Source organism: Anser cygnoides, chromosome 12 (assembly GCF_040182565.1).
Source record: "Anser cygnoides isolate HZ-2024a breed goose chromosome 12, Taihu_goose_T2T_genome, whole genome shotgun sequence".
NCBI lineage: Eukaryota > Metazoa > Chordata > Aves > Anseriformes > Anatidae > Anser > Anser cygnoides.
The window spans coordinates 19,774,668-19,798,072 of NC_089884.1; the positions used below are offsets into that span (position 1 = coordinate 19,774,668).

General features: G+C 34.7%; 1 protein-coding gene across 16 annotated transcripts in view; it reads left to right on the plus strand.

Moving 5' to 3' along the window:
- Window positions 1-23,405, plus strand: part of LOC106039565 (uncharacterized) — a 506,901-nt gene that overhangs the window by 49,043 nt on the left and 434,453 nt on the right. For 15 of the 16 annotated variants that reach the window (XR_010834540.1, XR_010834541.1, XR_010834547.1 and 12 more), the window contains one exon: window positions 16,129-16,231. Coding sequence is in view for 4 of the 16 variants with exons in the window: in XM_067004428.1 (XP_066860529.1) it covers window positions 16,195-16,231 (37 nt within the window). In the remaining 12 variants the exon portion in view is untranslated. Of the gene's footprint in view, window positions 1-563; window positions 1,211-16,128; window positions 16,232-23,405 lie in introns of those variants that run through there. The other variant, XR_010834560.1, reaches the window with a different exon arrangement.

Here is a 23,405-nt window from a genome sequence, read left to right on the forward strand (position 1 = left end):
TAGCAATGGAGTAATTTTAATGATAATAGAAAATAAACTGAAAAAAAAATGAGATGGAGGGCATTTAATGAGTTTAATGATAACCTTAAAAAAACAATGGGATTCTTGTAAGTGTGTATATTGTGGTGTAATAAATCGTATAGTCTTCCCTTAGGGATGGTTATTGGCTTTCCAACTGGAAGAGCCAAGCTAGTGCTGTGCACTCATTAATTATATAACTCAACCTGGGAATTGGTGGAGGGGATCGGGAGAACCTTGCCTTGTAATGATACCTTTCAGTGTGTCGGCACATCTGGTTCAACTTGAATAGTATGTGGCCATTCAAGCCAATGAGGCCTTTGAGGGAATTGTTCTCTGTGTACATTTCCTTCCTTGTACTGTTTCTAGGGGGGTGTACTGTTTGTTACTGCGTATGCAGGTCACTTGAGAAAGCAACAATCTAGCCCAAAAGTATGTGGTTTATCTATACTGAAATGAAAGTAGGATGGTGCTAGTTTAGGAATTGTACAGACATTAGAAAGATGCACGTCACTGATGTTAATTTTCATTACATTTTTTTACAGCTTTTACTGGAGCTTAATAACACCGTACATCATCTTAGTGTCAGGTTTTCTAAGCCTCTATTTTTGGTGCACTGAATGCTACAGATAAAACTAAGCAGTAGCAAGCAGAACAGAAACAGGAGCAACTCGGATAGAAAGAATGAAGGGATTAGTCAGTGTCTGACTAGTCCAAGCTTGTAGAGGGAGAGTAATCAACCTCAATGTCAACATTTATTAATGCTGCTCATGTCAAAGGCTGTCAGATGAGCACTGTGCAAGAGTCCCTGGCTTCAAAAAAATGGAATATTGATTGAAATAAACTCAAGTTGGTGTTTCAGCATCCTTGTTCAATACATGCTATATAGCTTAATATTCTGTTACAAAGCCTCTGAAGGTTGGCAAATTCAGTAAAGTACTTACAGAAATGTCGAATCTTGATCTTCACATGATGAGCACTTGTCTGTCTGATTCCTTCCATTTAGTGTTAGACTTAAGGAAATAATAGGTGCAAATGGAAAAGATACACACACACCTACAAACTACTTCTTCACATGCAACTTTGTATTTTTGTGTGCCTACAATGCAAGTATTCATCATACAAAATTTTTAGAGAAACTATGTGGTGTGGTAGAATTCTGAAATTGATATAAAACAGCATAATGAAAAAAGCAAATTTTAAATCAAAGGTGTAAATATGTGGTTTTAAAAATAAAATAAAATTTAAAATCAAATAGTGGATTCCAGGTTGATTACATTATTGCATCTTTGGCAGTGGTCAAAGTTATAATCGTGAACTGAGATAGAGCAGTGCCTTAGGAAAAATATTTGTGTGTGAGAGAATATAAGCCCTTTAACAGCAGAAAACTTTTATATGTGTGGCTAGAACTCTTACACCGAATTCTTGTGGGCCCTTGAGCCTTTCCTCATTTCTTTCTCTATAATTTCTGGTTTACCTGTTTTTGTCAAGTTGTCTTTATGGGTCTTGCTTTCTCAACTAGAAGGGGTCCTTGATCTTTACAAGGCCTCAGATATAGTGAAGATAAATTTTAGTATTAGTACTGTGAAGAGTTCCTTAAAGAACATTATTGTTGACATTAAAATGTTAGAAAGTTTGATTCTTGTTCATTTCTTCAAGACAATTTAAAGGGATAAAAGTGCTTAGTAAATTTTTCTCTGGCTCTCTTACTGTGAAACCTGAGCGTCTGACATCTTTCCTACGTGATTGGAAATGCACTTCTCTACAATACACAAATGCAACTGTGGATTAGTTATTTCCTAAAGACAAAGGTCTGGGTGGCAAAACAAGATGGATTTATATGTGGTATTTGTTGTTCCTCTTTGCAATATGTTGGTTAAGTCTCCTTAATTCCTCTGAAAACTAGCACAATGTAGGATAATTTTAGCGATCTTGGAGAGCAATGTCAGCAGCCATTCTTAAGGTCACTTACAAATCCAGGTTGGCTACTTCCAAGCAACAGGATGACACAGGAAAAACTGGTTGCTTAGCTATTTCTTCAGCAAACCAAGGCCTTCACCTCTCTTTCTTGCAGCTGGGAAGTGTTGTAAAGCAAATTACTCATGGATCTAATTTAACATGTAGTTATCTTCAGTGTTATTTTTTCTTAGCCTCCTAGTGAGTACACGGGGGCATTGTTTGCCCTCCTCTCCTATATTCAGTATCCCATATTACAGTCTATACAAGTGATGGAATTTAGTTACTGAAATTGCCAGGGAAAGTATCACGTTCCTATCTGCAGGCTGTTTACTATTTAACTTTTCATTCTTTTGCTGTAACACAAACAGCTTTGTAATGAAACGTTGAGACTTGTGGGTTACCAGCACTTCCTATAAATATTGCTTACAGCTAAGTGAGTTTTATTGTTAGTTTGTTTTGTTTTGTTGAAACTTTGCCAATCCCATCCAACATCGTAGAAACTGTATAGCATCTACACTGGAAAATGGGGGAAATGGTAAACAATGTTTTTTTGTCTTTTCACGAACATTGCAGAAATTATAAGCTTTAAATTTAGCCCTGTTCTAGTTAGGTTTGAGTGTTTATAATGGCTTTTGAAAAGCTTTCTTAAATGGAAAATTTCTTAAGTTGAAGTCAGTTGTCATTTATAAATTACTGTCTGTTTGAGATTCTGCCACAAATTATGCCTGAGTTGAGAAAATGGCAGTGTCTGCCAGACTATTCATTCATGTTTCAAGTTGAGCAGAATTATGGTCTGGGTCAGAGTCATATACAACTCACTTTTAACTCTAAGCCCAGTGCTAAGTAAGTTGGGCAACTGAGTTGCTTCAAATGATGTCATGATTCAGGCATTCTTTTCAACTCTAACAGTTTACTATTTTCTTGCTCTGGGAAGATGGTATGGGACAGTGCAGCAACTGACATAGGGGACAGAGAAATTACACCATCTACCTAAAACATCAATTTATGTATGTCTGCCAAGCTTCATGGAGCACAACTGGTAATTACCCAATTTACATACTTACGAATGGTTTGCATGTTGTTTTAAATATCCCTTTTAAGACATTGTGTAGACTTAGTGCTGGTGAATTTTCCTTTAAAAGGTGTCTTTGGACAAAAGAAACAGAGGCGGGAGATGCAGAGTCATTGTCCCATCCAGCAGAATTGAGGGTGCAATGACTTGGTGAGCTAGAGCAAATTGTTTGGATTCAAAGGTAAATGGCAGATTTTATGGGGGGGCATGGTTTCTGGAGGGGAGAATGCTGCAGAATTGACTTCTGTCATTTCTGCGTGTGTCTGCTATGTAAAATTGTTTTTGTGTTTTCCCATACTTTATAAAACCAAGTAACCCTGTAGCCATAATTCCCTTTTTCTCACAAACTCTTTTCTCTACTTTTGCTCTATCCAGTAGCTCTTGTCTTTGTTTCATCTCCAAGCTGTTTCTTTTCAAATTACTCTTTTAAGCTACAATTACGTTTTGTTTTTATCTGAAGATGCCTTTGGAAGGGACTTTTAAACTCTTCACAAAAAGGGGCTGCAGGGAAATCTGGCCCCTCAAAACTGGTACTCAGGTGCAGTGCACTAGGAGGCTGCTTTGTCATAGCTTGTGAAGAAATTCAGTATTTGTTGACTTGGAGAATATGGAATTCTTGGATCCACTGATAATCTATGAATATATTCATGTGTATTAATCTGTACCTCCCTTTCTCATTGCTTTTTATCCACAGCCTCAGTGGCTGTTAGGCTGAGGCATGTATCACTTTATAAAAGAACAGTGTTCTTCTATGAAGATAAGTCTTCTGACACGCAACTATATGTAATGGGAAGTTCAAGTCTCTCTGAAAATCTGGCTGAAATTGTTTTGATCTATTGCGTTATGTTGTTGTGGTAACCGATGCTTCAGATATAGTAAATAAATAGAAATTCTGGGCTAAGAGAAATGCAAGCAGTTTTGGTGAGAATCAAACAGAAGAAAACAGTGGTTAAATTTCCAAAACTGATTCTGTTTCAATAAGTATTAATACAGCAAGCAAATATTAGAAATCTTTATCTCACTAGCTTCTTGTTTACTTCAATTCTCTCTGGTAATTCTTGTTATCACCATGCCCGAAATAATTGCTTTTTTGAGTTACCATGTTACAGATAAATCAGTTAGGGCACTTGTGTGTGGTAATGGTGTTACTAATAAAAGCATTTTTGGAGTAGAGCTGGTTAGAAATACCATCCTTAAGGTAGAGTTTTAGGAACAGGCAGCAAAAACTTGCCGTATTATGAAGATGAATAGAAAGCATGCCTTATTAGTTTAGTAGCTAAGTCATAGCCATTTAGGGCAGAAAAGGGGATGCATTAAGGTTGAAATCTTGATTCAGCAAAGTTGTGATTATACATTTAAACATAGAAACTTTGTAGAGATTAGAATTGAGTATCTGTTTATCTGGAACTGCCTTCAGAAGAAAGTGGGAACCCAGGACAGTTGTGGGAACATTTATCAATACCTTAGTTTCCAAACCAGATTCCTTAGGGCTTTGACTTTTTATGTAAAAGCTACACCAGGAAATGAATTAATGCTGGAGGTGTGATGGGTGTGTGTGTTCATAAAACTGTACATTAGACAGGAGATATTCACATGATAAAGCCATTAGCCCACTAAATTCTTCCCTCACATGTGAGTGGTTGCCTTTTAACTTTTTGAGGAGCATTAGCAACCAGAGTAACATAAGAATTCAGCAAACTCCTGCATGTGCTATGTAGCTGGGAGAATTATTATTAGGTAATAATTAGGTAATTAATTAATAGATACTAAGCCCTTATAAAATGGGAAATAAAGTGCAGAATATGCAGACGTTAAATTCTGGTGTGTTAGTCTAATTACAGCTCTTATGGTTCTCTCTAAAACAACTGCATTTGAGGCAAATTCTGGAGGCATCAGATATGTAATATGAAACTGCTATCTAGAAAAATCTGAGACCAGATTCCCATTCCCTTATTTTGCTTGCAAAGAGCTAAATATCTTTCTAGTCTTGTTGGAGTTATGTCATCCATTAATTAGTAGTTGATTTACAATTGTACATTTTGTTAATGGAACTATAGAGATTATCTTATGTACCGCCCAAGCTGTTGTATGTCTGGGTGTCTTGCAGCTTTATAATAATCCTCAGATTTTTTCAACACTTAATGTATGGCAGGTATATATGGCATGTAATACATGGCATGTATGGCAAATACATCTAAGGAGATGTATTTGTGTAATTTGCAGTAATTCCTGGGTACAAGTCTGTATTTGATCCTTTTCTAGAGTGTTTCTGAAACTGGTACAAAAAGTTACTGGGTTGTTATACATATTTAAAATCTGTTGCTAGCTGTGGATTTTGATGGTTTCATGACGTGTGTGTGTTTAAAAAAAAACTTTTAGGAAAAAATTTTTTTTTTTCAGAAGTAGGTCAAAAGCTGATTCAGCTGCATTGCAAATATTTATTTGTGAGTGAGTACAATAAAGAGTACACAAAATAAAGTACAACTGTGTCATATTGCTTCAGGCAAAGGAAGTTGGGGCTGGCATCTCACCAGTGTGTTTGTGCAAGTAAAATTTCTATTGCAAAAAGAACTGAAGCATGTGAATTTTGTGGTACAAACTTCTGGGTGGGTGTGTATCTGTTTATATATATGAGGAGCTATGCCTGCTATATCATTTCACAAGGATTATTCTGGGGTTGGGTTGCAGTTTTGTATTCTGCACAGAAAAGCAGAAATGCTATGTATGTAATTCAATCCTCCCTGAATATTTTGAGCAACAGAAAGGTAATAAGAGCCATTATGTTCTGTAATAGTATATGCATTAAAAATTCAAAGAAAAAATATTATTAAAATGGATGTTCTTTACCACAAAAGACACTGAATATGTTCTTCTGCAAATACTGCCTTCTGTTCTGAATGATTAGGCAATAAAAGAGCTTGTTAGTGTCTGTCTTATTACAAACTTTCCACGTGAAACATTCTTAATGCAAAAAATGCAAAATATTCAGATTAGTTCCAAATTTCTCTGTTACTGTGTATGATATGCTGCTTAGAAAATGAATTTCAAGTTGTTTTCTGTGAAGGTGTTCAAATAATTAATGTCACTGTTGTATCGTTTAATATTATACTTAACAACTCTTTCAAATCCGATTTTTTTTTTGTTTATTTATGCCACTGATAATCAACAGTTACTGTGGCATCTTATAATTCCTGCTGTCTCTCATTGTTGTACCCAAGCTGCAGAGTGCTGGGAGACAGTGAGTGTGTTCAAGGACAGTTAGATCCATCTCCAAGGTGAGATGGTTCATTTTCTAGGCTATAAATATTTTGTTTAGCATCTAAATGTAGGTAAGACCTAGAACAAAAATGCATTAAATTATCTTTAGTCTGGGTTATGACATATTTTCTATGTGGAGGTTAACAGCTGAGACAATGTGAAGGAAAAGAGGGAAGTACTGAAGAGGCAAAAATATTTTAGTCTACAAACAATAAGTTTTCTGAATCTGAAAAGATTAAGATCTGTGATTGTTTGTTTTTGATTTAAAAACAAACAAACTGGCTTTTCCTCATTATAGTAGTAGTAATGTTACCTTTCCTTCTTCAGAGTTTATAATTTCCATTGATATCTGTCTACTTGTGAAGTTCTAACTGATTTGCTTTTCTTTTATATTCCCCTGTGGCTCGAAGATAATAGATGGTTTCAGAGACATTTCACAAGGGGTCTTGGCTTCTTTCACCCTACTCAACTGCAATAATATTTGCCAAATAAGAACACTGACGAAAGAAATATGATTTATTTTCCTCTTTAAAACAAAAGGAGACCTCTAGCATTATAGATGGGACAAATAAAATTATAAAAGGACATGCATATTATTTTTCTAAGTGTACTTATTGTTTCTTTGTAACTAAGTAACTCTGTTTCCAAATTATGAGCTTTGCCATTGCATTTCTTTTTTTTTTAAATGAGGAATTTCTGACTTATGTTTGTTTGGGAGAATGTGTATCTGTATTTTCTTTTTCCATAGGAAGGCAAAAGACCTCATATGATGTTAAGAAGCTATTGAGTAAGAAGCTCTAATACGTTCAGGAATGTGAATTTTTGATTTACCTCTTCATATGCACTGTAGGCCCTGTTTTTTCCACTGTTGGGAAATTTGGGAATGTTTTCTCCACTTGAGGGAAATGTAGCAAGGTCTAACATGACATGATGTTTTCTGAAAGTCTAGGAAGGTAGGTCATTCATGTGTTGACTTAAATATTTTCATATTTGAGATTCCTTTAAATTTTAACATAAACTTTAATGGGGAAAGCTATAACTATACAAAAGAAAATTCCATTTTGAGTTACTTGTTCCATCAGTATTTTGTGTTCCAATAGAAAGCAAAATATATATGGCAGTGAGGGCATTTATGAGGACAAACAATTTCTATCCTGAATCAGTGCAAGCCTTTTTTGTCACCCAAAGGTCACTTTTAAAGTCTTTGAAAATCAGCCATATGTAGTTGTCTGTGGTCCCTATAGTCTATCACATTATTTTTATTTCAACTTCTTGTTTAACTGGAAAGAACGTGTTGCAATAGAACTTCACCTCAGCATGGCACGGTTTGTATTTCATTTCCTCTTTCATTCATGGGCATAAATATGTTAATTTGAAGATTACAACACTGAGAATTTTTGGAATTTCTAGATATTTAAAGTGTTTATGAAATACAGGAAAAGTGTTTGGTTAAAAATATGGTTTGTTATGAAAATGGCTCCTGTTGCATCTCTCACACAGCTCTAATGACCGACTTTTCATTTTGCCTTTAACAGGCAAAAACAGACATAATAAAATAATTTAAATAGTATGCATGTTAGAGTTTTGCTTTGTTAAGAAGGCAGGGAAAATGATAGCTCAAGCAATAAAAGACAGTTTGGATGATACTGTAAGTGGGGGGGACAGATGACATATGTCTAGGTGAGAGAATCCTTTTTACAGAGTAAAAAGTAAAACAGCACATTTGAAAACCACTGAATTACAATTAGTAAATAATCTTCGCTGTGCAATCTTAAATATATCCATACTGTCCCTGACATTTTCAATCCTAGAACTATGTTACTGAATAGATCAAATATTCATACCTGAACTGAATGCTCACATATTTTGTATGCAACAAAGCGAGCTTTCAGAACTAAGCCCGGCTGGACAGTTTACTCGTACACAATCACAGAACTGGAGATTGTGTTCCTGATCCTGGGACAGCAAACCTGATGTACAAGCCATATGTTCTGATGCAGTAACACTTTCGGCAGTTTCTATATACAGTTAATGCACTGGTGCAGTGGCTCCAGGAAAGCTGACAGTGTTTTAGAGATGGACTGAACTACCAGAAAACAGTTTGGACTGTGCACAGAGAACATTCACTTAACTGTGGACAAGAGGCAATGCACATACTGTGTAAACAGGTATGCAGTTTTTGTACAGTGTATATGGATGAGTGTATACATGCAAGCTGTGTACCAGCAGTATATATAGGGCCATCACTGCATTCATGCATCATCTTGCTCCCTTCTTTCTGACTTCTCTAGAATATAGATCTGCTTCCTATCCCCTACAGGAATTTTAGCTTGAGCGAGAACTGCAGAACCCTATTTTGAACCAGATCCTTGCCTAATTTTCATTTGCTTGGCTGTCAGAGGAGCCAAGTCAATTCATGCTAGCTAATGGTGGAAGAATTGATTTTTGTATTACGTGGTCACAGTACCTCCTTGGAAACTCACATTTAAATAAAATAACATTTCCCACAACAGTGTCAGATATGAATAAAAACCAGTCATGTCAGTAACCCTACAAGCTTGCCATTTGTGAAATACATGATTCTAAACACTGTCTAGAGTCATAGTTTTGGATTTATTTTAAAGCACCAGTTACCTAAAAGAGAGTGAGGGTATTTTTTGCAGTGATAGTTCCTACTTTATGGAAATTCAGAAAATACATTAGCTGAAACAAAGGCAGTCATCTTAGTAGTTTTTGTGGGGTTATAAATGTTGACAGCAAATCTGGTATTGTTTTTCAGCAGGATTTTATGTTCTAGTTGTGTATTGTCACAGAACTGTTGGGATTTTTTTTCCTTTTTACATCAATTGAAAAGAATTATAATGCTGGTCTGTCAGGTCCATTTGAAATGTTTCTGTTCATATTTCATAGCCAGAGCTATCAGTCAAGCTGGTTATATTCCTGAAGTGGTATCACATCTAATAGTAAACAACACTTTTTGAGTGACAGAAAAGGTTAGCTTATGTGTGGATTTGACATCACATCCACTTGTTATAAAGTTTCCTTCTGACAAGCTGTAAATGAGAGAATTTTCTCCCTGATTTTATGTTAGGAAATAAATGGTGTGTGTGTATCTGTCATAATTAATTTTTTTTTCTCATTTTATTGGCTTGTGAAGGAAGGACTGCTTTGTTAATAGAGGTATCATATGAGTTACTGAGTTTCTGGTTTAGTACTTTGCTGAACTGGACCTCTGTGTCAAATTGTCACACTGGCACAAGAAGTAAGTAATAACAGTACCTGAGGTAAGCACAGTTCTTTGTAGTGCCAGAGAGAGCAGCAAGTGTAAACTTGTGCTAAGTGTCGAAATATCCATGGTTTCAGAGTTGGAACAGAGTAATTTATAACCATGATAATGATGGTTTGGGTTATGCATAATTCACAAATTATCTTTGAATAGTGTCAAAAGTTAAAGGATGTGGATTTTGGTTTTTGTCTTTATCCCATTAGGTAGGTAGATTACATAATTTACTGTATTTTTGATTAATATTATCTTAGTAGTTGTGATGTTAATTCCAGTGTTTTAGTGGAGTTAGAGAGGTGCATGGCATATGCCATACAAACCAACCAGTGGAGCCACACTGAGCATTTCTTTAGCATTGATAAGCCACTTAGAGAAGGTATAGTTCTTTCTGTCCCCTGCTGTTCTTACACTTCGCAATTGATTCGGGCAGTGGCCAAGCACATATTTACTGTTACTTGAGATGTTTGGATATGTGACTTCATTGTCTTGGAGCAAGGTAACAAAATGAAACATATCAAACAATGGATGTAATAATGCACTGTTGCTTTCTGTTCACAATTACAAGCATTTAAATTCAGAAAAATGGATTAAGTTTTGAAACTGCTCTCTTGAAATTATACCTGTTAATAAGTAATAACATATTCTGTGACTTGTTCTTTGATCAAGACCCAGATTGCTTTAGCAAAGCTGTGTTGTTTTATACGTTATGAACCAAAACAAATCTGCCTGTGCACTATGGGAGCATAGACGAGCTGAGAAGTGGTGTTAAAGTGGTATGAGAGTCTCTAGAATGAACAGCCAGCAAAAGAAACTTTGAACAAGGTTGTTGGAGTCTGAAATGGAGCTTGGTATTTCAGACTGGTTGGTCTTCTCAGTGCTTTCCCGTGCTTTTCTTCACAAGCTGGGCTTAAAATATCTATTTAGAGGTAAAACACTAACTTTCTGAAAACATCTTTTTTTTTTTTTTTTTCTATTGAACACTCAAAACAAGTATGTAATGCAACAGCTACATGGAAAAGGCGAGATGTGTATGCATCTCACATTCTCTTGGAATAGGAGCAAGAATTTTTTATTTTTATTTTATATATATTTTTTTGTAACTCATTGCCACATCTCTGATTGAATTTATTTCAGCTATAGTATGAATTTCCTTTCTGGAGAGTAGCTTCATCTTGCTGCTGTTGGATTTCATGCTGGAGCTGGCCTTGTGCATATGGGCCTTGCAAAACCAGTATATAGTACAACTTGTTATCCTGCATTCATATAAAAATGTGATGCCCAGTCAGAAACTAAATAATAATTATTCAGCATCTCTGGAAATGTGAGTTATGCTGCTTTGGATGCCTGCTGTGTAAGAGCCAAAATTGAACATCAAAGTCATACTGAATACAGAAAATATTTTTAAAAGTACTAAAATAATCCTTAATAACCCTCAAGGATTTCAATACAAAGACTTAGAGTATACATGCCAAACTTGATTTAATCTGATGACCTGTGCAAAATGAACACGCTTCCTTTCCGCAAGATATCCCAATTGTCATTTTTCAGAGTTAATACTGAGGAGTGAATAGAAATGTTGTGCCTGGCTGCAGAAGTATGTGATCCTCTGCATTCTCATAAAACTGTAACAAAAAGGTTTATTTCTAAATTTTAAATTTCTAAAAAGATGAAGAAAAGTAGAAAATTTAGGAGAGCATTAGGAAGGAGTTTGGGGGGTAGTAACTATATCTGTCAAAAAATCAGGATCTTTAATAGCACAGTCACTCAAGTTGTCCACTTGGGTCTGTTGTTCTCAGAAAGGTATATGACAAGAGAACATTTGGAGCTCTGGCTTTATGCAGGTGAGGTCTCAACAGTTGCTGCTGTTCTTGATAGCTTACTCAGAATGCCTTTATGTAATAATGCAAAAGGTCTTGGATATAATATTCTTTGCTCTGTTCTTTTCTCTTCTAATTGTTTGCTTCTATCTCAGCATTCTTTTGATTCTACCTCTGAAATGGCTGTCATCTGAATTTTTAGCTAATGGTCTCATTTGCAAACTGTTGTGACCTGTACAGACTAAAAGTATTCCACAGGAGTTTTGCTGATATTTGTCTAAGAGAGAAAAAATAGGATAATAAAAAGAAGATATGGAAGGCATAGAGACCTAAATTAAAAATGCACAAGGTCTACTGCCAGATTGAGGAAATAATCAACAGACAAGAATATGGGGAAGATGCACTGTATATTCTGCGCAGTCTGGCATTACCAACCTCATTTGAGCCTCATTCCCTTACTACGGTTCACAGCTGAAGGTAGATTAGTCGTCTGTTTTATGAAATAAGTATTTTAACAAGGTGTCACACCCATCCTTAATAATTTCTTTTCTGAATACTTGTGCTCTCTAAGTTTTATGAAGAATGATATTCAATCTCTTTTTTGAACAAATTGATGCTTAAACTGGCATTATGTCAAACTAAGTGGTGCAGGATGATATTTTCCTATCATTGAAGTTGAATTTTTCATACAGAAATGCAAAGCGCTTTTGTCAGTGAGAGGTTCCTGAAATTCTATCCTCTCTATGGCAGTACAAAGTAGCTATAAAGTCAGTTTAATTCACCACTGGAAGGTTTTTCCTCATATTAAGAAAACCTGAAGGCATACTGCTTAGTAAAAGGCAGGGGAAATATTACACATTAAAAACAAATTTGGGTTCACCACCAGCCTTCTGTAATTTTTCTTTTTCTTTTAAATGTAGCCTCATATCAGCATTCCATGTCTTAATAATCAACTTGATCTTCAAAAAATAAAAATTGTAGACATGCATTTCTCTACATAAATATCAAAGGAGATTATATTTGTTCTTCTATTAGTGTTCTCAGAAAATATTGTAGAATCATAGAATAGTTTGGGTGGGAAGGAATCTTTAAAGATCCTTAGCTTCACCCCCCTGCCAAGGGCAGGGTCAATTCCCACCAGACCATGTTGCTCAAAGCCCCATCCAACCTGTCCTTGAACACTTCAGGCAATGAAGCATCCACAGCTTCTCTGGGCAACCTGTACAAGTGTCTAACCACCCTCATGATATATATAGAAAGATTTCTGTTCAAGCTAAAATCTTTTTAAGACTCTTGTAAAGTTAGTGAAATGTAATTTTGCTTCCAGGAGCTATTTTTAATGCATGACTTGGCAAACCAAGCTAGAGCAAATGTTAATGCAAATACTAATTTCAAAAAAGGATGGATAAAAATTAAAGATGTGGCAAGACTGATCTGCTTTCGCATTGCAACTGACTATGAGTATCAGCAAATTAGTTTCTACTTCTGTTTAAATCTACTTCATTTATCATCTGCACAAAAATTAGAATGTATATTCACCACACAAGTTACAGTGGTTTAATGCTTGACAAATAATGGTGTTGTCAACAAGAAAGAAGGGAGGGAGAAATTGTTTTTTAGGAGAACAACTTTCAAGGATGTTGAACCACTATTCAAAGCGCAAGCAAATTCTGAAGTCACCAAATCAAGTTTGAAAGGAAAGAAAGTATGTAAACAAAACTGTTAGTGTAGCTTAACTAGCTCTGAAAAGAACTTCTGTAGGTGAATTATAGGTTCTAAGTTTAGAAAGAAATTCTTAACTCCACGCAGCCTTCTCCATAGTAGGGGAGGGAGAACAAAAGCATGGCGAAGAGTGACAAGTGATGAGAATCAAAATAGAATGGAACGTCCTCAGCCCCAGAACAAGCTGCTTTCAAATTAAAGATTTGGTATGTTCAGAAAATTCTCTTTAACTCACCTTGTAAAATCTTCATTGCTATGACACTTTGCATCTTTTTATGAAGCCTCTTAAAATTTTGTCAAGTCCTTTCCTTTCTTTCTTTATTCTAAAACTTTTAAACCCTCTGGTTCCACTATTTCTTCAGCAAGAACTTTTAATATGTATAACTATGCTGATTACTGCTGTAGAGAAGGTCAGGATGGAGGCTGAAATATTTGCCCCCCAAACATTCCCTGCATCCAGCTATATTAGAGGCTTGACACTGAATTGTTAGGCTGGTGTGGATAATGTATCACTTTCTCAGTTTGTATTCAGTTTTGCCTTGAGCAAATCGTACTGCTTCAAAGACTAAACACAAGGGTGTGTTCAGCAGGAAGACTAGCAATCACAACAGATTACAAGCATGATTTTGGGGAGTGATACTCTGACATATTGATGTACACTGCTGGAGGCCTTGCTCTTACCAGAATCTTATGAACAATTATAGCAAACTGTTTTCTGTACTAACACATTTGGTAGTGTTGTTTACTCATAGTTTAATGCTTGCATCCAAATATCATAACATTTGTTGAGTTGGACAAAATCAGATTTTATGGAAATCTTTGGTAATTGCTTTCAGTATAAGTAAGTAGGTAAAATAGAAAGGAGTGTTTTTTTTTTTTCTTAACAGAAACTTGAAAATGTCTGCAATTAGCAAATGTCTGAACATTTGGATCAGATTTATTACTGTGCAGCTTTTAAATTGCCACAGTGGAGATGTTATCAAAGTGCCTCTGCTCCAGTTTGTTTTTCCAACCAAACTGGAGAAAAGATACGTGTCAGTATGATGCAGTTCTGTTACAGGAGACACAACTAACTTCTTCCTGTAAGGCTGCATATGGGCTTCCATTCTTCTGTGTGATGGTGGGGTCTAATTACTGAGACTGCCAAACATTTCATGGCTGGGACCTTGCATTCTCTCTTCTGCCCAGGATGAGTGGGGTGGCTTACTCCTTGCCAGGAAAAGTGGGGAAGCACAGGTGGTGTCAGTCAGACTTGAGAGGTAAGAACTGGTAGTGCAGGGAGGTCACCTGTCTGAAAGCCGATACACGTTTGAATTGCATTGGCTCTTCTGTGCAGATTCTCTGCGTAGTTTCGCTGCATCTTTGAAATATCTCATGATTAAGACTTCACAACTTTAAATATGCCAGTTCCTTCAAGGGTAGGTGGGCTTAGGCCATGTCTATTTCAGCACTGAAGGGGGTATTATCACCTGCGGTAGTCTGATGTTATATTAATGAACTTTTTTTTGGTTGTTTTGATACTGTTTATGTCACAATTATATGAACTATTAGCTAAACTGCATCTCTTACTGTCCTTTCTTTCCATGCTCTAGTTTGTGGTATTTTTGGAACACAACGTTCCTAAAAGATTTATTTTTTAGTGGTTAAATTAATAGCTATGAAAAGTCTCATAAAATGTTATCAACATCATTTTCTTTCCCTACTCAAAGTTATTCTGGTTTTAGTTTTTCATTGTGTCTTGGTTTTTGATCAAATTACCTTTCTTAGAACTATCTGGTATTGGTCCACAGGTAATAAGTACATCTTCTAAGTCTTTTTTTCCAAAAGTAAAAGTCTTGGAAGAGAGAGACAAAATCCTGTGTTTAAAGTTAACCACATAATTTCTTCATTAAATTCTTTAAAATACTGAAAATTTTCAATGCAACCTCCTGGTATAGAATCATCTTCTGATAATTAATACACCTGCCAATCCCTTGATTTTGGAGTTCAGTATTTTTGGAGAATATTTATTAAAACAAACAAAAAAAACAACAAGAGTGTTTTGTTCATGTTCTTTAGTTTTGTAATTATATTCTCTATAGTATGAGTTGAATAGTTGCAAATTTGTAGTCAGATAAACAAGAAACCTCATACATTGATATGATGAGTGCTTATGGTGATTTTTTTCATTAGTCTGTCAAAACTGTAGTTTTGGAAGGAAAAAAGTCAAAAGAAAATCGGAATAATTTTAAATATTTTGAATTTGGTTTGAGTTCCATTTGGGTTGTTCTTCAATAAAAAATAATCAATGGAAGCTATGCCTTCAGATTAAGTTTGTCTACTTTTCAAAGAAACGATTGAAAGAAAAATTTAGGTTTTGGTTGAAAATTCTGCCTATTGTCTTTTTTTTTTTTTTTTTAAATTTCAAAATAATCTAAACATTTTCCTGATTTTTTTTTTCTCCTTGTTTACCTGGGGGCCCAAAATAATTGTTCATACAGCTCAACTTCAAAGTAGTTGTTAATTAACATCATTTTGTTTTTGTTAGCCTCTCCACCTATGTGTGCTAATGCAAATGTCTGACAGCAAAACAGAATCTGTTTCAAGGAAATTTTATTGTCGTGTGCCTGATTGGATTTCAATTAAATGAAGTATCTTTAAGTTGTTTTCTTTTCTGCTCAACACGTTTTTTGAGCACTAATGTAGTGTGTTGTAATTTGCAATAGAGGCAAACTAGCCAAATAGAGGCTACTTTTCGTATATTACCTATCTTCCCTATCTGTAATTAATATTGTTACATCTTTTTGATATTCTTTCTGAAGCTTTGATTTACATTTCTTACTCAATTTTAATGCATAACTAGCATAACACTTTATACAGATTAACATTGATTAACTCTGGCATATAAATCAAAACTATATGTATACCGTGTTAGAGTGTAGCATGTTGTTTTGTTATGGCAAGTCTCAGTCGTCTAAGAAATATTTACTAATGTGCTTTTACTTGACTTACTGTTTAAGGTACGCTGATTATGAACATATGCATGTGGTAGCTGTTCTTTCCTGAAGAACGTTCCAGTTGAAAGGATGCTGATAGCCTCCATTGTCCTACTTGATAATATTGGTGAGTCTAGATATTATTTTTCTGTTTTAGTTATGCATTCTCTGAGCATAAAGGTCTCAAACTCATTGCCATTCACTTTATTTTATTCCATGACACAAGTAGTTGTTCGAGATCACACACAGACTGTGCTTTTATGAGACTCTTTAATTCAGCACAAATAGTAACTGGTAGAATCGCATATGACTCCCAAGTCCTATTGAGATTCATCATTGCAATGACTCTTTTCTGGGCTGAACTGATAGTTTTGTCAAAGGAAATGCACACTTTATTTCACATCTTATTGAATGAAACGTCAGTTCTGAACTTTCAGCTTTAATCCTGTCTCCCTGAGATAGTTCAGTGCCGTATCTGTGTGCCCCAGATGTTTCAGGAAACCACTTAACTAAATCAATAGGTCACCAAAGCAAGCTAGCAAAATAGAAAAAAAAAAATCACAGTATTGTAAAAATCAGCCCAGTGTGGTGGAACATTTTTTTCAGATCAAAAGATGTGCTCAAATAGTAAATCCATGGGTATCACACATACAGGATTTCATTGAGGTTCTTCTGCAGTAATCTTCTGATAGTTATCTATCCAGATATATTTTTAGTGCTGAACACTAACTGTTGGTAAAAGATGAAGAAAGCTATCTCTGCTGGTTTCTATATGATGGGATATTAAATTCATACTGAAGATTATTCAGTTTTTAATTATTCCCTCTTCTGAGCCAGGAGACTTTTGAGGCTGTGAATCGATGTTCTCAGCTGCATCTATTTCTTCGTATTCATTTAACATTAAGATTATAGCTTAAACATTATAGCCTCAGTTAAAGCAATTGTGTGTGCATTTTTGTTGAAATTAGAGAAACATGAAGAGTCACAAAACAGGAAGCAAAAAATCAGCAGAAAATAAGGCAGGTGGATTGAGAGATTTCCCTGGGAACAGTCTCCAAATGCAAGGGTAGGAGCATCTGCTGATTGTGGTAACACAGGTCAGAGATGGATAATAAGCTGGAAGCCAGGGAGAGCTTCCACATTTGAACTAGAAAGGAAGACATTGAGAAGAAGTAGTCCTAAAGAACTGGGGAATCTGGAGAGGGAGAAAAAAATGTAATTTTGAAGATGATACTTAGCTAAGGTAAATTTTATCCTAAGTGAGCTGAAAATTTCAACCTTGTCTCCCCAAGATAATTATTTTAGGTCAAATGAGTTATCCAATTTGATCAAAAATTAAATAATTTTCAGGATTCTTGCTTGTGGGAGAACTGCATTTTTTATTATAGCTAGGTATTTTTATACCTCAGTTTGGCCATCATAAAAAATAAAATAACCAGTTTTTGGAAAATTTCAACTGAAAATATTACCTGTGAGAGAAAGGAGACGTGCACATTTGAAAAATGGCAGTAAGGCAAATAGATTCTGCTACTTTTTCCTCTGGGAAAGAGGATGTGTTTTTGTCTTTTTTTCTGGAATTAGTAAAACTGGACAAAAGAAATGTCATACTCATCGACAAGTTCTCCTACTTCCCCAGGGAAACGAGGCAGAATGGTCCTAAACATCAGGTAAATTCTTTAGGCCAAAAAAACAAGTACAACAGTCCAGTAAAGGACACCATTAGCTTTTTTCTTCTTTTCTTCCTCTGTTGTTCCTATGTCTAAGCTTTACCAAAATACTTCCCTACTTAGCGATTTATTTGCAGTCCAAAAGACATATTGTGAGGCTACGTCTCTGAGACCCTCCAGGTAAGTCAGCACACAAGTAATATTACCTCAGTTTGTCACCTGCAGTGACAGCCAACACATCCCCAGGAGGTTATAATGTCAGAGTAGCATTCCCTTCAGTTGAAAACTCCTCCTATTTCAAATGTGTTAGTATGGAAAGATATTCTGTTTAAGAACTTGTTATGAAGAATAAAGCTAATATGTCAGAACTGATTTGATTGCATCTGTTTATTTCTGAGAGGAAACTGAGCTATTACAATAGTCATATCCTTTCATATTAGAAGTGATTAAACAAAAACCTAAAGATCTGGGAATAGAAAAGTCTTGATTATTTCCTTTGATTACAAGGACAGACTATGGGAGCATGTACTTCCCCTGTTTTCTGTCCTTTGGAAAGGAGCAGTATTCAAGAAAGCAATAAAATATTGCAACTAAAATTGTGTGTTTTGGTGTGGTGTTTTTCCAAATACTTGTAAATTTTTTCTTGCAAAAGCTTATCAGCTGCACCAACAGTGGCACTGCTAACAGTGCTTAATTATCTTGTATTTTTATTCTTTGCTGAAAGGATTCCCCCCCCCCCCCCCCCTTCAAAAAGGAAAAAGTTAGAGATTTGAGTAATTAGCAATAGTAATTCCTAGCAATGCAGATACTTCATGTTCCTAGTACTGTTACTAAAGGAAAAAAAAACTCATAATCTCAATATCAGACTACCGGTACTAATGCTATTTATAGAATAAAGGATTGCTTTTGTTTGTTTTTCTATTATTTTTCATTTTAGGCCAACTACAATACTAAGGCTTGTTACTGCTATTCCAGGCAGTTGATAGGAGTGCCAATTCATCTGATGAAGATAATAATTTATATTGTAGCATAAGGGAGTGCAAAACACCCAGCTGTCTCACAATAGAAATTCCACTTTGATATGCAGAACTGTTGTTAGGCTCTTAAAACTGATGTTCTCATGGAATACTAGCAAATCCTATTTTATTACTTTATATGGAAGGACAGGGAAACTTTTTTTTGTTCTTTTACCCATTTAAGAAATTAAATCCTGAACACTGAACTGAAACTTTGACTCAGTAGACGTTGAATGAAACAATATGTTTATGATCTTTTATTTTAAAGGAAGGGAATTCATTCACCTAGAGTTAGGAATTACAGCATTAATACAGTAACTGAGGTTGAATTGGAGACAACTGAAAAGGTGTTTTCCTTTCTGCAGGCATGATGGATACCTAGGAGTTTGTATAGCCCAACTCAAAAGTTTTCTGGCTTTAATAGGAGATTGACACCCAGTGCTCCTTTGCATTTCATTTAGTGTTTAATTAGATGCTATAATAAATTGAATTTATAATCAATATTTTTTATTTTCTTGATGCTATGGAGAAACTGTTGCAAATAAAATTGAGTTGCATATTGGAAATTGGAAAAATGTATCTAGGTAAATTGCATTAATGAGATTGGTTCCACATATGTATTGCATAAATCTGTACTATTTCTGGCCTATTCATGATTTAAAAGAAGCGAAGCATTTCTTTGCTGCTGTCAGTACTAATTAGTCAAAATAAAGTTACAAAATGATTCTTCATGTAATGAATATAAACTATGCTAATATGTAATCTTGTGAAGAATATCTTGCTCCTCCTCTTAAAAGCTCATTTTTTCTGTTTGTGTAGTCTGACCATTAAATTAATCACAGTTGATTCAGGAGCATTTTTACAATTAAAATAGAGCCATGTCACCAAACTATGCAAATTTTATCGTTATCATGTAAAATGCTGAAGGCATGAATACTAATCTTCAAATTATGATCTGTTCTTTCCTGCCTTCTTCCTCCTTTTTGTACTTTCTGTTTTTGCCTTTGAAATACTCCCATCTGGATTTACATCTAAGAACCACAGATGACAGAAAATGTAGTACACTGAGATGTCTTTTCTTCTTAAGAGGGATACATCAGACTTTCAGTGATATGGTCTTATTTACATAGTCTTGTCTTTGATAGTTTTTTTTAAAATTGAGTCAAAGCAGAAATCCTCTTCAAGACAGGACATCATCTATTGATATATGCAGGTGGAATTTTAGAGGATTTCTAAAATGAAGATTTCGTATTGGATTTATCAATACGCAGAAGACTTTTTAAGAATAAATAGAAATAGCTTTTCTGCAAAAGTGCTATACATCTTCCTAAGGCTTCCTCATCTTCCTCAGACCTGTGAATCATAAATGGATTTGTTTGAAAATATTAAATGAAATTTACAGCCTCGAGGAGATTGAAAATAGTCTGGTTTTGAGGGTACTGCTTTTACTGTAGAATGCACTACATTAAAGACCTCAGTATTTTAAGAAGTAATGAAAATTCAGCATACTCTCTCTGAGTAACAGTGCATGATACGTGCTCAGGAATGAGTTATCTCATGTCTTGGCAGTAGAGATAAATAGCATATGAAACATCAACACTGTTCATTAATTAATTAAGGCTTTTTTTGGGGGGTGGGTGGGGTGGGTAGTGTTGGAGGAGAAATTTATGAAAAAATCACATTTGTGGAAAATAATGAAAGTCTTTAAAAGTAAAATATTTGATGATAAAAAAACAATATTTATTTAAATATTGAACTTAATAACCAGACATTGCTAATTTACCAAACAAATGGGAAGTTAAAAGGCATTTAGGTAATTTTAAAAGGATAGGAGCTCTTCTTAAAAGTAACTTCTCTTTGCTGATAGAAACTCCCACACAGACACACAATTTTTTGAAAATTTTCCACAGAGTGGGCATCATGTGGATGTATTTTCTAAATATGCATACATAACATCACAGTCATATATCTTAGTTGCACATTAAAAACTAGAATATATGGAACATGTAAATACAAAAAAAATAATCAGTATTCTGTTATAACGAGCAGTTTTATTAGTGACTGTTACTTTTTAGCTATAAATTCAAGTCTCTATTCTCCTGTCCTTAGCAAACAGAAAATCTTGGAAAAAGTAACATATAAATATTTTTGCATTATTTACATATACTTTAGCAACTAGCTTTAATAAAATAGTGTCAATCTTTGTATCAGAAAAAAATATTTTTTCTTCAAACTAGCTTATAAATGAGCAATGAAGTATGTGTGCTTTGGATCCCAAATGGTTAGATTCTGTTATTACAAGCCTATGTGTTTTGGTAGATGTCCATGTTGCTTTACAGAGTGAGAAGTCTATAGCCTAGCTGATGGATGCTCACTTTTATATATCATATGGATTCCTTCAGTTTGATTTCTGTTGTGAGGAAAATGCTTCTTTATCATTATTGTAAATCTTTTGTAATCTCTTTCTCAGCTATATGAAAAGAAAAATTGTAGTCTCTTAAGTTAGTCGAATGATGTAACAGGAAAAAAATATCAGTAAAGCATTTTCTTGGAAAACTTGTCAAGGCAATTTTTGTGCCCTAAGTATAAAACTGATAATAGTGTGGAGAATTCACCTCTGGTTTGCTAACGTACTGCATGCTGATTTTATGGATTCTGTTTAATTTTAAGATTGTGTTATTAAAGTAGAGAGTTTCCAACTTACTTAAAATCATTTCATTTGATTTATCTATATTTCTCTAAATCCAAAAAAGTGTCAGTTGAAGGCTTTTTCTCCCTTAAGAAAAGGCTAACTTCAGGACTTGATCTTACACATGTTAGAAGTTATAAATAAATAAATAAATTACAAAGTTACCCAAAACAGGGCAGTTTTAATCTTCTCATGTTTATTTTCAGTAAATCTTGCTTTTTTCCACTGACAAATGTATTTGGGCTGTAGATAAATAATGCTTTTAAAAATTATGATGAATGAATCATTTATAAATTTTCTAAATGTTTCCCATGAACAGTCAGAATTCTCCCTTGGTTCTTTCAGATTTAGGTACAGTCAGCTATCTCCTTGCTTAGTTGTACAACTGTACTTTGGTAGGGGATTATATGTAGTAACAGCGAAATGAGAAATTGCTGGTTAAAAGGATCGTGATTTTCATTTTTGATTATTTGGACCATTTCATTTTGTTGAAGAACTTCATTATAAAGATTCTGTTCTTCAAGATCTTCAGGTGATTAGCAGTAGGCCTATGAGGAAGGATAGCTGATATTTTATGGTTGTCCCACAATGGCTACACTAGTGTATGTGTCTTGGAAACAGATAATCGTAAACAGCTGCAAATAATGGTATTGTATATGCATTTAAGGGAATAGATAAAAGTATTGAATTTTTTTTCCAATTATTCAAGTGATAATTTTTTCTGCAGTGCTAGAAACTTGTTCTATATTAAAAATTGTCCACCCAATATATTGCTTTTAAAAAAATCTTAAAATATTCCTTACTTTTTTTTTTCTCCTCTCTCTTACATACTCCGCTGCTCACACCACTTTGTTTGATGTTCCTTTTGGAACTTCAGAGGTACAGTAGATCAGAACTGAGGTCCCCAGCTACCTGACATCCTTTCCTTTTCTGGCACTTGCTTGGCCTAGGGTTCAGCAGCTTATAAGTTATTTTAGTGTCAATATGAAGTAAGAACATTGATTCACTGTGATACTGCTCTTGCTGATTTACTGTCCTTCCATACCAATAATTTCTTAGGCCTACTTGATAGTCCATAACACTACTTTTTTCCTAAGGGGATTTGTACACTTCTGAATCACCCTTACATATGGTTGCAGTTTTTTCTTTAATAAACGGAACCCCTGTGGGGTTTTTTTGCTAATGAATGTGAGCTGTTTACATTAACAAATGAATTTATGTATGATGTTAGTGGTCAGATCATAAGGTGGTATAAAAGGCATATTTAGGTACAAAATTATTAGTACATATACAGAGCTCATTTGTCAAATGCATTTTCTTTGTAAAGCACAATTCCCAGTTTGAAATTTATTTTGCAGTCCAGGTACTGGGAATGCCAAAGGTAGTTCTCTTTTTCTGTGGTGACTTAAGAAAACCTGACACAATTCAAGGTGGGGCTTGTGAAGTAATCAACACTGCTGATGCAATTGGGTTTATATCCAGGTCTTTTAAAATGAAATGTAACAAGGAAATTATCGGAGCATACTTGTAACACAACAGAAGCAGACCCTCAGTGTGTTCCCCAAGCTGGTAGAAAAAATGTCTTCAAATAAGTTCTCAATGAAAAATTCAGATTCATTATTCATATTTTGAATTAGAATTTTTTTTTTAATGGCTTTAATAAGATTTTCATCTCTTAATGAAAAATTTCTTTCTTACCTTTTCTCCCCATTTTTCTCCATTAATTTATTTTATTTTTCATCTCTCAGGTGAAAGAAGGTGTTGGGAAAGGTAAAATGGAAAAGAGAAGTTGAGGAAATGTCATTTTTCCTTCACTGTTAAAAAAAAATAAAAATATATATTTCTTTTAAGTCAGGAAAAGATACATATTTTTCATTTTAATTTACCTTTGTTTTAGTTTGCTCAAATAATTTTCATTGTTAAGGGAGT